The sequence below is a fragment of the Pongo abelii genome, chromosome 2, assembly GCF_028885655.2.
Source record: "Pongo abelii isolate AG06213 chromosome 2, NHGRI_mPonAbe1-v2.0_pri, whole genome shotgun sequence".
Classification (NCBI taxonomy): Eukaryota; Metazoa; Chordata; class Mammalia; order Primates; family Hominidae; genus Pongo; species Pongo abelii.
The window spans coordinates 193,714,074-193,727,927 of record NC_085928.1 but is presented as its reverse complement, the minus strand read 5'-3'; the positions used below and the strand labels follow the sequence as shown (position 1 = coordinate 193,727,927).

General features: G+C 39.6%; 1 protein-coding gene across 13 annotated transcripts in view; it reads right to left on the bottom strand.

Moving 5' to 3' along the window:
* The window catches only part of YEATS2 (YEATS domain containing 2), a 112,155-nt gene that overhangs the window by 83,668 nt on the left and 14,633 nt on the right, over positions 1-13,854 (bottom strand). For 12 of the 13 annotated variants that reach the window (XR_008524093.2, XM_054553060.2, XM_063722363.1 and 9 more), the window contains 5 exons: positions 11,409-11,527; positions 8,927-9,024; positions 8,078-8,170; positions 4,535-4,780; positions 2,150-2,262 (listed from right to left, as the gene is read on the bottom strand). Coding sequence is in view for 12 of the 13 variants with exons in the window: in XM_054553060.2 (XP_054409035.1) it covers positions 2,150-2,262; positions 4,535-4,780; positions 8,078-8,170; positions 8,927-9,024; positions 11,409-11,508 (650 nt within the window). In the remaining variant the exon portion in view is untranslated. Of the gene's footprint in view, positions 1-2,149; positions 2,263-4,534; positions 4,781-8,077; positions 8,171-8,926; positions 9,025-11,408; positions 11,528-13,014; positions 13,034-13,854 lie in introns of those variants that run through there. The other variant, XM_054553059.2, reaches the window with a different exon arrangement.

Sequence of the window (13,854 nt, the reverse complement as noted above, 5' to 3'; positions counted from 1 at the left end):
TAATGAGGGAGGGGATCAGCAAATAAAACTTCATGAGAAAATTAGTTTTAAATGCTACCAGTTAGAATCCTAGCCACTGTAATCAATTTTCCTCCATCAAATTAATTTAATCCCTTCCACCTATTTACATCTGGGCCAAATATTTACTTAACATTTTTATGTTTTTAGAGGATTTATAACATCCTAATCTACCCCTAGACACTTGGCAAAAATGATGAAGCTGCTCCAAGACAGCCTGAGATCATACTGTTCAAGTACGTGGCTCTGGAGCTTGGAGGAATTCTGCCTTTAAGATCTGCTCAGCAACCTTTTGTTACGAACTAAAAACATTTCAGTTTGGGCAACCAAATCAACATTTTTAGGAATTCGCTAAGGCCCCTAAAGACAGAACTGGTTCAGAGTAGTCAAAAGTTCTTCCAAACTTACACACATTGACACAATTGGTGAAATATATTTGTGTAAGAGCTCATGTCTTAGAAATTTTTACCAAGCCCTATTTTATTCTCAGGGAAAGACTGACAGACACACTAACGCAGAGACTCCAATCTCTGGACGTTGGTTCACTTTTGAAGCAACAAAGAGCTTGGAAAAACATTCCCTGAGGCCTCTTCCTACTGTAACAGCAGGATAATAAGAGTATTACGCCCAAATATTAACATAAATGGGTGACCGAAAAGACTTATCTACTTTATTCTCATGTCCCAATGACTTGTTAGATACAAACTTCTCTGGTTTGCCTTAGAGTCCCAAAAAAAGACCTGAAGTAAGATTTTGAAGAACAACAAAAAGTCAAAGGAACCCATCACACTTACATCCTCCCATTTCAAAACAAAACAAAAGAACAGGAAATAGGTTTTCCAGGGAGAAGAATCTGGTTTCAGCTTTGGACGTGCCAATCACAAGTAAATGGCCGATTTGGTTTGGCTGTGTCCCTACCCAAATCTCATCTTCAATTGTAGCTTGCAGAATTCCCACACGTCCTGGAAGGGACCCAGTGGGAGGTAATTGAATCATGGGGGCGAGTCTTTCCCATGCTGTTCTCGTGATAATAAGTAAGTCTCACAAGATCTGATGGTTTTATAAGGGGTAGTTCTCCTACACAAGCTCTCTTGCCTGCCTCCACTTAAGACATGGCTTTGCTTCTCCCTTGCCTTCCGCCGTGATTGTGAGGCCTCCCTAGCCATGTGGCACTATGAGTCAATCAAACCTCTTTCCTTTATAAATTATCCAGTCTCAGGTATGTCTTTATTAGCAGTGTGAAAACAGACTAATACAATGGCAAATGCAGGAATGTAAATGGAGAGACAAAATGAAGATTTGAACATTCGAGCTGAGGACAGTATCTGAGGATTTACCATTCTCTACTGGCTTTCAAATACCTAACAATTAGCATATTCTACAAACTACACAAGCAAATGAAGGGGTTATTATACTGCCTCTTCTCTAGCAATAGTTTGGAACAAACATCTTCCCCCCTTATTTATCCTTTGTGGATATTGTGCAAGGCAAGGCAGAATGGCACAGTATAGAGGCAGTACAGAGAAAATAATATCCAAATGAAAAATAGGAGACCTAGGTCCCCTGACCCTGTGGCTATTTGTATAAAAAGAATAATAAAGTGATTTAAAAAAAAAAAGGCCAGGCACGGTGGCTCACACCTGTAATTCCAGCACTTTGAGAGGCCAAGGCGGATGGATCACCTGAGGTCGGGAGTTCGAGACCAGCCTGACCAACATGGAGAAACCCCGTCTCTACTAAAAATACAAAATTAGCCAGGCGTGGTGGCATATGCCTGTAATCCCAGCTACTCGGGAGGCTAAGGGTGGAGAATCGCTTGAAACTGGGAGGGGGAGGTTGCGGTGAGCCAAGATCATGCCATTGCACTCCGGTCTGGACAACAAGAGCGAAACTCTGTCTCAAAAAAAGGAAAAGAAAAACAGGAGACCTAGATTCAAATTCTGACTTTGCTCACTAAGGAGCAAAATTACCCTAATAAAGTCTCTAGACTGTGGTTTACTTTTTAAATAACTAAGGGCTTGGGAAAAAGAATCCCTGAGGCTGCTTCCTACTGTAATACTATAATAAGAGTATTAATGCCAAAATATTAACATAAATGGACAAATAAAAATAAATTCAACTGGATACTCACTTGGACACATTGCCCACTACTATTGTTTTCTTTACAAAAAGTCGTGAAGTCTCATCTGTGAGATCAGCATTCCGCTGTTCTGTTTTATGGGAGCCAGTAACACTAGAAGCATCCTGAAAAAAATCATAATCAACATCCATTCTCATTTTGAACAATTTTAAATAGGACAGAAACCACAAAATCGTAAAAAGTATAAATGGAATAACTAAGTTTTTTTAAAAAATTACAAAATTTTCTGGCTTCATAGCACCTCTCAAAGCATTAAAAAAATTACTATAAATGCTGCCTTAATTTATACAAAGTTTATATATTGTAACTCCCGGTGTGTTTTTAATAGTCATATACATCTGCTTTGGATATCCAAATAGGATTTGGAAGGATACACAAAAAACTATTACAATGGTTACTTCTGGGAATGGGAATAGAAAGAGAGAAAGGGGTCAATGGAATTTACCCTCTTTTTAACCTTTTGTAGTATTCAAACCTGTTCAATGAGAAATAAGTGCCTGGTACATAGTAAATGCTAAATGTTTGCTATATAAAAACATATAGAAATGACCATGTATTGTATAAAACATGTTAAGTTTCTATGACCATTATGCCCTAAATTCTTTTTTTTTTTTTTTTTTTGAGACAAGAGTCTCGCTCTGTCAACCAGGTTGGAATGCAATGGCGCGATCTCGGCTCATTGCAACCTCCGCCTCCTGGGTTCAAGCGATTCTCCTGCCTCAGCCTCTCGAGTAGGTGGGATTACAGGTACCCGCCACTGAGCCTGGGTAATTTTTGTATTTTTAGTAGAAACGGAGTTTCACCATGTTAGTCAAGCTGGTCTCGAACTCCTGACCTCAGGTGATCCCCCACTTGGCCTCCCAAAGTGCTGGGATTACAGGCGTGAGCCACCGCGCCCAGCCTCCTAAATTCTTTTTAACTAAAAAAAAGAAAAACACATGTAATATTTGCTCAGGAATAATATTGGAAAGGTAAGGTAAATCCAAACAGTGAAGAGTTCTGATTTTGGGGGTGGCAGCCTCACAAATGAACTTTTCTATTCTTTTTTACTTTTCTGTATTTAACAATTCTCACACAATAAACACATATGAATTTATAATCTGAAAAATAAATATAAACTTATTTTTATCAAAAATAAATCAAACCCTTGACGTCTAAGTATGTGGAAAGTAACTTGGAAATTTTCTGTATCACAGAACACCTGGCTGAGAAAAATCGCTGCTCTAATCCAATGACGACTCTATAGCCATATTTTTCAAGAAGTTCACAGTAGCTTGAGAAGGGAGCTCAAATTACAAACTGGCAGGATCAAAGAGCAATGTTTTTCAATTCTGTTTATTTGTCAAATTTCCTCCATCTACTAAAGTACTAAAGCGTCTTGGAATATAAAGTCTCACAGAGGAAACCGTTGAAGAGCGGCTGCTTTCGAGAGAATAAACATGACAGAGTGGAAAGACCTTGAGCAAGACCACAGAACTGCCAAGCTGGAAGGTTTCCTTCACACCTACATAAACAGCATCCAGGAGCTGTGCTGTGCAGAATCTCCAGGCTGTAAAATCAGAAACACTCAGGTTTAAGTCGGGCGTGGTGGCTCACGCCTGTAATCCCAGCACTTTGGGAGGCCGAGGCAGGCGGATCACGAGGTCAGGAGTTCGAGACCAGTCTGGCCAACATGGTGAAACCCCGTTTCTACTAAAAATACAAAAAATTAGCCAGGCGTGGTAGCACATGCCTCTAATCCCAGCTACTTGGGAGGTTGAGACAGGAAAACAGCTTGAACCTGGGAGGCAGAGGTGGCAGTGAGCCGAGATTGTGCCACTGCACTCCAGCCTGGGTTTTAAAGCGAGACTCCGTCTCAGAAAAAAAAAAGAAACACTCAGGTTTAATTCGCAGTTCTGACACTTTTGGGCAAGTAAAACCACATCAAGATTTGGTTTCCTGCCGGGCACAGTGGCTCATGCCTGTAATCCCAGCACTTTGGGAGGCCGAGGCAGGAAGATCATGAGGTCAGGAGATCGAGACCATCCTGGCTAACACGGTGAAACCCCGTCTCTACTAAAAATACAAAAAAATTAGCTGGGCGTGGTGGCACGCGCCTGTGGTCCCAGCTACTCAGGAGGCTGAAGCAGGAGAATGGCATGAACCCGGGAGGCAGAGGTTGCAGTGAGCCGAGATCATGCCACTGCACTCCAGCCTGGGCAACAGAGCGAAACTCTTGTCTCAAAAAAAAAAAAATTTGGTTTCCCCATTATAAAAGGAAAACAAACCTATTTCCTAAGATTCCTGTGACAGTTCAGTGAGATAACAAGCACATACTTTAGTAAATACTAGTTCCCTTGTCCTGTGGCTCTCTCCCACATCCACCCATCTATATACCCTTCCAGTATTTCGGCTTGGTCTCTGCTCCATGTTGTTTGAGAATCTTTCCTCTATATCCATATTGCTGTTATTATCTTTGTCAGATAAGAAGTCATTGTGCTGAGATAAAGAATCACTTTCTGAATGATTGGCTGATGGTGTTTCTGCTCTCTGATTGGCAGGAGATGATGATCTAGATGGTGATTCCAAAAATTTCTTGATAGCAGGATGATTAAAAACCATTGTATCACATGTCTTTGATCCCTACAAAAAATGAAAGCAAGCAAATAAATTTTTAATCAAATCCATCAAAAGCAGGCAAAAATCTGATCTCTCCAAAACCTTATCTATTACAGGATCATGCTTAAAATCTTTCAAAATCTCCCCACATCCATAAAATGATATCCCAACCCCTTAGCACAGCCTGAACCAACAAAACAAAAACTAGAATGATGAATAATTATGTAAAGTTTCTAACACTAACAGCTAGAGATGTAGGGTCTTCCGGAGGTAAATGAGAAATAATACATGTTAACACAGAAAATAAAATCTGACTTTAAAAGTCTCACATTGCTTTACACAAACATATCAACTGCTCTAAATAAAATATCCCTGAAAGAAATATAAAAATAAAAATAAAAAGCTGTATATATAAAATGGTCCCCACAGAGCAGTAAAATGTAATAGAGAATATTTTTGAATGATAAAGTTTGCCTTCAGTTCAGTACAGACATCTGTGGAATTTTTCTGTGTCTTAGTTACTTGCATACAAAATACAGTGTATTCTGTTATTATGTGATAACACTGTAGTTATGTTCCTAGGAAGCCTAGCTTTTAAAAACTGTGTTATTAAACTAATGGTTCTAGAGAGAAAAAAGGAGGTAGAAGCTAGTGTTTCAAAGCAACAAAGTTCTTGAATTTCAATAATAAAGGTTTTTCAGAGCTATAAATGTTTTGCCACTGAAAACTAAAAATAATTAAATGGTTGATCACCAGACAAAAGCATACCTAAATATCCTTGAATAAATCCTAATCAAAACATAAGAGGATAAAATCAGCATATTTCCAGAATATCAAATAGCACAGATCAGAACTGCTAACAATTCAAAGATAGAATCATTACTCATGTAATCAAGTTAAGGTGAAGTCAATGAAGTCCTCCTCGCTTATAAGAAGAGGGAAACATGGACAGAGACATACAGAGAAGACACACACACAGGGAAAACAGCCACATCATGACAGAGGCAGAAATCACAGCTGGGAAATACTAAGGATTGGCAGCAACCTCGAGAAGCTAGGAAGAGGCAAGGAAAGATTCTTCCCCGGAGCCTTCGGAGGGAGCACTGCCCTGTTGACACCTTGATTTTGGACTTCTAGACTTCAGAATAGTGAGATAATAAACCCGTCCTTATACATCACGAACCTTATGGTAGGTAATTTGTTATGGTAGCCCTAGGAAAATGAATACGATTCTAACATGCATCAGGGAAACTGTGCCACACTAAAAGAAGCACCTGTCTACCGTTTAAAATTCAACTCAAACAATGCTCTAGTTTCTATAAGACAGCATCAGGAACAGCACCAATACCAGGTGTCTCTAGAGCACGAAGGGTAACATGAAGGCCTAAACATGACAAGCACCATTTACTGTTACCCTCCAGCCCTTCCCTGGTTCCCAGTGAGCCAGCACTGCTCCAGAGGTGATTCAGCTGAGACTAATTCCAGCTGAAAACACTTAGGAAAAAGAAAGTAAAAAGAGAAAAAAACAAACGAAAATTATGCTGAAACTATCAAAATATCAAATAGGAAGAAATACTCCTATTTCAGGTCAATCCTAACCCCTATGCCTGAATTTAGACAGATTACTAGGATAAAAGAGCAGATATTTTTCATTTACATGTCAAAAACTAAATTGGGAAAAAACATTCCTTTATAATTGGAATAATCTAGTGGTGATCACATTAACCAAGTGGTCAAACTTAGTATCACCAGCAGGACAACCTGGAACTAGGTGCCTGCTGATATGCTAGAACATCAAATACACAGCATCACTATGAAGTATTCTTGCCAGAAATATTTAACCCAAATCTATATATAATATATATAATAACCAAGCCTTTAGACTTGACTTCCAGTTTACAAGAAAATAGAGAGGATGAAAAAGTAATCCAAAGAAAACATAAATCCAAAATCTGAGCTATTCGTAAATGGCCTGGCTTCTTCGAAAAGTCAAGATCATGGAGGGAAAAAGACAGGAGGACCATTTTAAATCTTAAAAAACTAGAGAAACAAAGCGGCAGTCCTAGCTACTCAGGAGGATGAGGCAGGGGGACTGCTTGAGCCCAGGAGTTGGAGGCTACAGTGAAGCTATGATCGTGCTTGCGAACAGCCACTGCACTCCAGCCTGGCCACATACCATGTCTCTTTAAAAAAACAAAGAAAGAAAAGAAAAAGTAGGAGAACTCAGGGCTCATTAAACAGGGTAAATCTGAAACTAAAAATTGGCATTGCCATTCACTAGACTAAAAGGTCAAAGAAAACTCAATCAATTTATAAATTACTCCAAAGTGGGCCATAATCAAGTGAGGCATTAGCGCCAGTTCAATGAGGTCTCAATCATCTTTGTATCTGCAAAGTCTAGCATAATGCTAACAATTAGGAGTAAAAGAATTACGTAAAAATGAAAGGCCGGGCCCGGTGGCTCACGCCTGTAATCCCAGCACTTTGGAAGGCCAAGGCAGGCGGATCACGTGAAGTTGGGAGTGCAAGACCAGCCTGACCAACATGGAGAAACCCTGTCTCCAGTAAAGTACAAAAAAATTAGCCAGGCTTGGTGGCGCATGCCTGTAATCCCAGCTACTTGGGAGGCTGAGGCAGGAGAATCACTTGAACCTGGGAGGCAGAGGTTGCGGTGAGCCGAGATCACGCCATTGCACTCTAGCCTGGGCAACAAGAGCGAAACTCCGTCTCAAAAAAACAAACAAAAAAAAAAAAGGAAAAAATATTACTTAGGATTATTGACAATGCGGAAAGTCACAACTGAAGGACTATGGTTGAACACAATGACTGATAAGTCTATGTATAGTCTATGTATATTCCCAGGAAGTAGGCTAGGCTTCTTGGATTCTGAAGGTCAACGTAAGAAGTGTTTCAGGCCAGGCACGGTGGCTCATGCTTGTAATCCCAGCACTTTGGGAGGCCAAGGTGGGTGGATCACCTGAGGTCAGGAGTTCGAGAACAGACTGGTCAAAATGGCGAAACCTCGTCTCTACTAAAAATACAAAAATGAGCTGGGCATGGTGGCACACGCCTGTAATCCCAGCTACTCAGGAGGCTGAGGCAGGAAAATCACCTGAACTCGGGAGGCAGAGGTTGCAGTGAGCCAAGTGCCACTGTACTCCAGCTTGGGTGACACAGCGAGACTCCGTCTCAAAAAAAAAAACAAAAAACAAACAAACAAAAAGAAATGTTTCAGATGCAAGGGATTCCATATTGACATAATTTCCCCTCAGACAACAAATATGAGTGGCTGGAAAATGACTGAGTATGAGGAATGCTTACCTCAGAAACTTTTAGAAGACCTGCAGAAGCATAGTAGTTTGCTACAATGCAGGCACGCAGTTTATCCATCATCCTTCTTGCTTCAATCAGTCGCTAAAAACAAATGTTAACTCATTACTTTAAAAAATGGCAATTATAAAAGAGATGTACAAACAATTCACAAAATAAGAAACGTGAATGACTGAAAAAAAAGCTCAACTTCTCTAACAATCAAAAGAAAAACAAATAAAAGTGACCTTTTCCACCCATCAGATTCGCAAAGATTTACGAGAAAGACAAAAGTGTTGCAATGAATATGTACATTTATGTGTATATTCACTGAGAAAAATCCACAAAGACACTGAACACAAGAGCAAAGAGGGATTATCTTTTTTAAAAACACTTTTTATTTTTAACTGTTGTGGGTACAGTGTGTGCATGTTTATGGGATACGTAAGATATTTTGATAGAGGCATACAATGCATAATAATCACATCAGGGTAAATGGGATACTCATTACCTCAAGCATTTATCCTTTCTTTATGTTACAAACAATCCAATTTTACTCTTTTAATTATTTTTAAATGTACAATAAGTTATTGTTGACTGTAGTCACCCTGCTGTGCTATCAGAAGATTATCTTTTTGAATGGAATTCCAGGTAATATTTTTTCAATCCTTTCTGCAATTGCATTATTTAAAAAATACCATTTTTCTCTCCCCAAAACAAGAAAGCTATTAAAAAAAAAAAAAAAAAAAGCAAAGAGGAGGATAAAGCTAACTGTGACTCCATCTCAATAGATTATTTTTCAACCATGTATACATTTTTTTCAACAGCTTTGGTGTTTATTTCAATTTATCATCATTATACCTGGTCAATGACTTCAATTTCATGTTCCTTATTCTTCATTTCAAGAGCAAACTGTTCTTTGATAATAGTCTCAATCTTCTGCACAGCAGCATCTCGAGCTGTACAAAGAACATAAAATACATCCAAGGTCTAATTAATCAGTGACTGTCTTTATTTAAGTCAGCAAGCAACAAAAGAAATCCAAGAAATAGTAACTCCAAAGTGGAGAAACCTAGTGGACATCACCTTAAACAAGTGATTAAAAACTGAAATCACTAATATTGGTGTAAAGTGATCTCGTGTACTTTCTAGTACCATGCCCTAAAAAGACACCATTCTATGGTATTCCTGTCAAAAATGCTGAATCTACTCACAAGGAAAGATTAGACGAACTCAAACTGAAAGACATTCTATAAAATTATTGGCCTATGCTATTTAAATATTAAAGACAAGAAAGAAAGACAAGGAAAGGGTTGAGGAGACTGAGAGAGACTAAAGAGATATGACAGCTAAATGCCCTGTATGTCCTGGACTGGATCCTGCGGGGAGGGAAATAGCTATAAAATACAATACTAGGGGCCGGGCACGGTGGCTCACACCCGTAATCCCAGCACTCTAGGAGGCCCAGATAGGTGGATCACCTGAGGTCAGGAGTTTGAGACCAGCCTGGACAACATGGTGAAACCCCGTCTTTACCAAAAATACACAAATTAGCTGGGCTTAGTGGGGGGGCACCTGTAATCCCAGCTACTTGGGAGGCTGAGGCAGGAGAATCGCTTGAATTTGGGAGGCAGAGGTGGCAGTAAGCTGAGATCGTGCCACTGCACTCCAGCCTGGGTGACAGAGTGAAAAAAAAAAAAGACACAAACAAAACAAAGTAACATGCAAAGAGAAGCATCCCACTAAATCTACTTTGAGAAAAATTCTGGGGGGGGGGGAAGGTTAGCATTAGGTAGAGCATGGACACGAAGAAAAAGAATAGCAGATTGTCACTCAGTAACAGACAAAAAACTGCCCCTGCTTGAATGGGGGTATTTTGGAACTTACATTCAATTTAAACTGAAGTTACCGTGTTATTAAAACAATCACTTTTCCCTATTCTTGTTATTATTTTAAAAAGTTATGCCACGTGAAGCTCTTGGGTAATGAATTAAGTTACATAACACTCTAACATTTATTTGGCTTGTTACTGAAAGGAAATGGTATTTCCTCTAAAATTAGAGCTGAATGAGGAGGGAAAGTTGCAATGAAATGTTTTCATTATTTGGGATTGGATTTAACAATTTTCCTTCATACAGATCTTCTGGGGATATGGAGGACTTCACTGCTCTTACAGAAACAGGGATTTTCTTCACCACTTTCATTCTACAGATCCTATGCGGAACTGCAACATCTGAGCTATGACTGACGCCTTCTTTACCCTGCTAAAAGTATTAACTTACGTAGATTATTTAAATAAACATTAATGAAGTTCGGTAATAATTTGTTTTAATAATGTAAATCTAGTGTTGCCAGGTGCGGTGCCTCACGACTGTAATCCCAGCACTTTGGGAGGTCGAGGCGGGCGGATCACGAGGTCAGGAGATCGAGACCATCCCGGCTAACACGGTGAAACCCCGTCTCTACTAAAAATACAAAATATTAGCCAGGCGTGGTGGCGGGCACCTGTAGTCCCAGCTACTTGGGAGGCTGAGGCAGGAGAATGGCGTGAACTCAGGAGGCAGAGCTCGCAGTGAGCTGAGATCACGCCACTGCACTCCAGCCTGGGGGACAGAGCAAGACTCCGTTTCCAAAAAAAAAAAAAAAAGTAAATTTAGCAATTTTTTTAAGCTTGCTTAAGACATTCTGAGGAACAATAGACAACCAGTTGATGATTTGCTCTTCAACTACATATACGATGTTAGGTAAGTAATCTGATGTCTCTGAACCTTAATTTACCTACCATTAGCTAAGTACAGGTGTTGAACTAGATCAATGTTTCCTAATCTTCTACCATTCATATGCCTTCAAGATACCTACCCACATCTGAGAACCATATGACACATTTAATTAACACAATTAAGCATTTAAAAATAATTTTAGCTTTATTCTTGTAGCTATGAAACTACAAGTTTGATGAGATCATTCTTTTTTCTATACACATTAAAATGTTACCTATTAAAATTAAAAACCTTAATCCATGTACCACCTATGACCATCTCACGATTATAGCACACCTTTATACATATCATAGACTTTATGATCACACCTAACATACAGTGATCACTAAAACTCAGTTTGTCTCGCTTTCACCGTCTGCTTGATCATGTTCCTGCCAGATCTTCTTCCACTTTTTACAGCAAACATGGTGTATTACTATTAAAGAGATCCCTTAGCTAATCTCTCTCACAAACCCCTTCAAATTATACACAACAGTGGAAATTCATTTCATTCTAGTTCCTATAAGTTTTCTAGCAGAGGCATATGTCAATAAAGAAATAATTTCCTAAGGCAGGATTTCTACCTGAATTCTCAATTGCTTTATGCCGCTTATTTGGAAGGGCCACAGATACATCCTCGTAATCAGGGTCGGTTTCTTTGACGGTTCGCTTGATTCCAGACATGATGACATTCAGTTCTTCACTGTGAAGCAAGGATAAATTAATAATTTTTAATTGTTAAGTTAAATAGTTGGGTTGTAGTAAGTAACACTGCATAACAGTACTTACAAATGTGTGTGTACAAACAAAATAAATAAATATTACATAATACTGGTACTTGCAAGTCTGTGTGTATGTGTACATACACACATATACATATTTCTTTTAAGGTCAAAAGCCTAAGTTTAAAAGTTTCCACGAAAAAAAAAAAATCACAATCATCTGTTAACAAGCATGGGTTTCCCTTTCAAGAGAAAAATCCTTGAACAAAGTAGCACATTGTTCAGACTTTTCAAAAGGAGCCTGGCTTTCACAGAAGAGCCCTCATAAGGGAAAAAAAGGAACCAGACTTTGATGAAAACATGGTTAGCCCACACAGTGTCTTAGAATGCACTAAGCATTCAGCATATTAGAAAATATAAGCAACATAGTTAAAGGCTCAATAAATAATTGATTATACAGATCCTTTCTCTGGTACTTAGCAGGTATCACTATTACTGATCATTATTACAATAAACACAATCTATAGACTTATATTAAACTAATTAACAAGTCTGCAATACGGTAAACAAGTCCCACATACACAAGTCTTTGAATAAAATAATCCCATTAAAAAAAAAATCCCATAAATCCTCCAGATCTTCACTGTCCCAGTACATTAGCCACTAGTCTTATGTGGCTGTTTAAATTAAAATTTAAAAAAATTTAAAATTCTGGGCTGGGCGTGGTCGCTCATGCCTGTAATCCCAGCACTTTGGGAAGCAGAGGTGGATGGACCACGAGGTCAGGAGTTCGAGACCAGCCTGGCCAGCATGGTGAAACCCCGTCTCTACTAAAACTACAAAAATTAGCCAGGCATAGTGGTGGGCACCTGTAGTCCCAGCTACTCAGAAGCTGAGGCAGGAGAACTGCCTGAACCCGGAAGGCAGCGGTTGCAGTGAGCCGAGATCGTGCCACTGCACTCCAGTCTGGGCAACAGAGCAATACTCCGTCTCAAAAAAATTAGTGCTCGAGAGCCACCGTGGCTAGTAGCAACTACATTGCTCAGTGTAGATACGAAACATTCACATCACTGCACGAGTTTATTGGATAGTGCTCCTCTTTCAAAGTGCTTCATTAAGCAATGATACATATTTCATGAGTCAGTTTCAGAAATATCCAAACCAGTGCTGTCCAATAAAAATATAACATGAGCCACATACAGAATTTAAATTTTCTAGCTGCCAGGTTTCTTACTGATTGATTGATTGACTGATTGAGACGGAGTCTCACTCTATTGCCCAGGCTGGAGTGCAGTGGCGCAATCTCGGCTCACTGCAACCTCCGCCTCCTGGGTTCAAGCAATTCTCCTGCCTCAGCCTCCTGAGTAGCTAAGATTACAGGCATGCACCACCACACCCAGCTAATTTCTGTAATTTCTGTATAGACAAGGTTTCACCTTGTTGGCCAGGCTAGTCTCAAACTCCTGACCTCATGATCCGCCTGCCTTGGCCTCCCAAAGTTCTGGGATTACAGGTGTGAGCCACTGTGTCCAGCTGCAGCAACATTTGAAAAAGGAAAGTGAAATGGGTGAAACTAATTTTAACAATATATTTTACCTAACCAATATATCTAAAATATTATCACCTCAACAATGTAATTGATATAAATAAATCAGCAATTAGATTTTACGTTATATTTTTACCAAGTTTTTAAAATCTGGTGTGTATTTTACACTTACAGGACATCTTAATTTGTATTAGCGGCTGGGCATGGTGGCTCACGCCTGTAATCACAGCACGTTAGGAGGCTGAGGCAGACAGATCATTTGAGGTCAGGAGTTCCAGACCAGCCTGGCCAACATGGTGAAACCCCGTCTCCACTAAAAATATAAAAATTAGCTGGGCGTGGTGGCGGGCTCCTGTAATCCCAGCCACTTGTGAGGCTAAGGCAGAAGAATCGCTTGAACCCAGGAGGCAGAGGTTGCAGTGAGCCAAGATCACACAACTGCACTCCAGCCTCGGCAACAAGAGCGAAACTCTCAAAAAAAAAAAAAAAAAAAAAAAAAATTTGTATTAGTATTAGCCACAATCCTAAGGCTCAATGACTACTTGAGGCTGGTGGCTCCCTTTCTTCGCAGCCTGGATCTATTGATTAAGATAAGGAAACAGGTCCAGGGTGGTTAGATTATCCCTTACAGTGTTAATCTATGAAAGAGACCAGAATAGCTCTCTGATTTCCAAACCTCTGCTCTACCACTAAGGAAGATTCCCTAGCCAGAGGCAGAATTACTGAGGTAACAATATGTTTTAAAATAAAATTAGGCCGGGT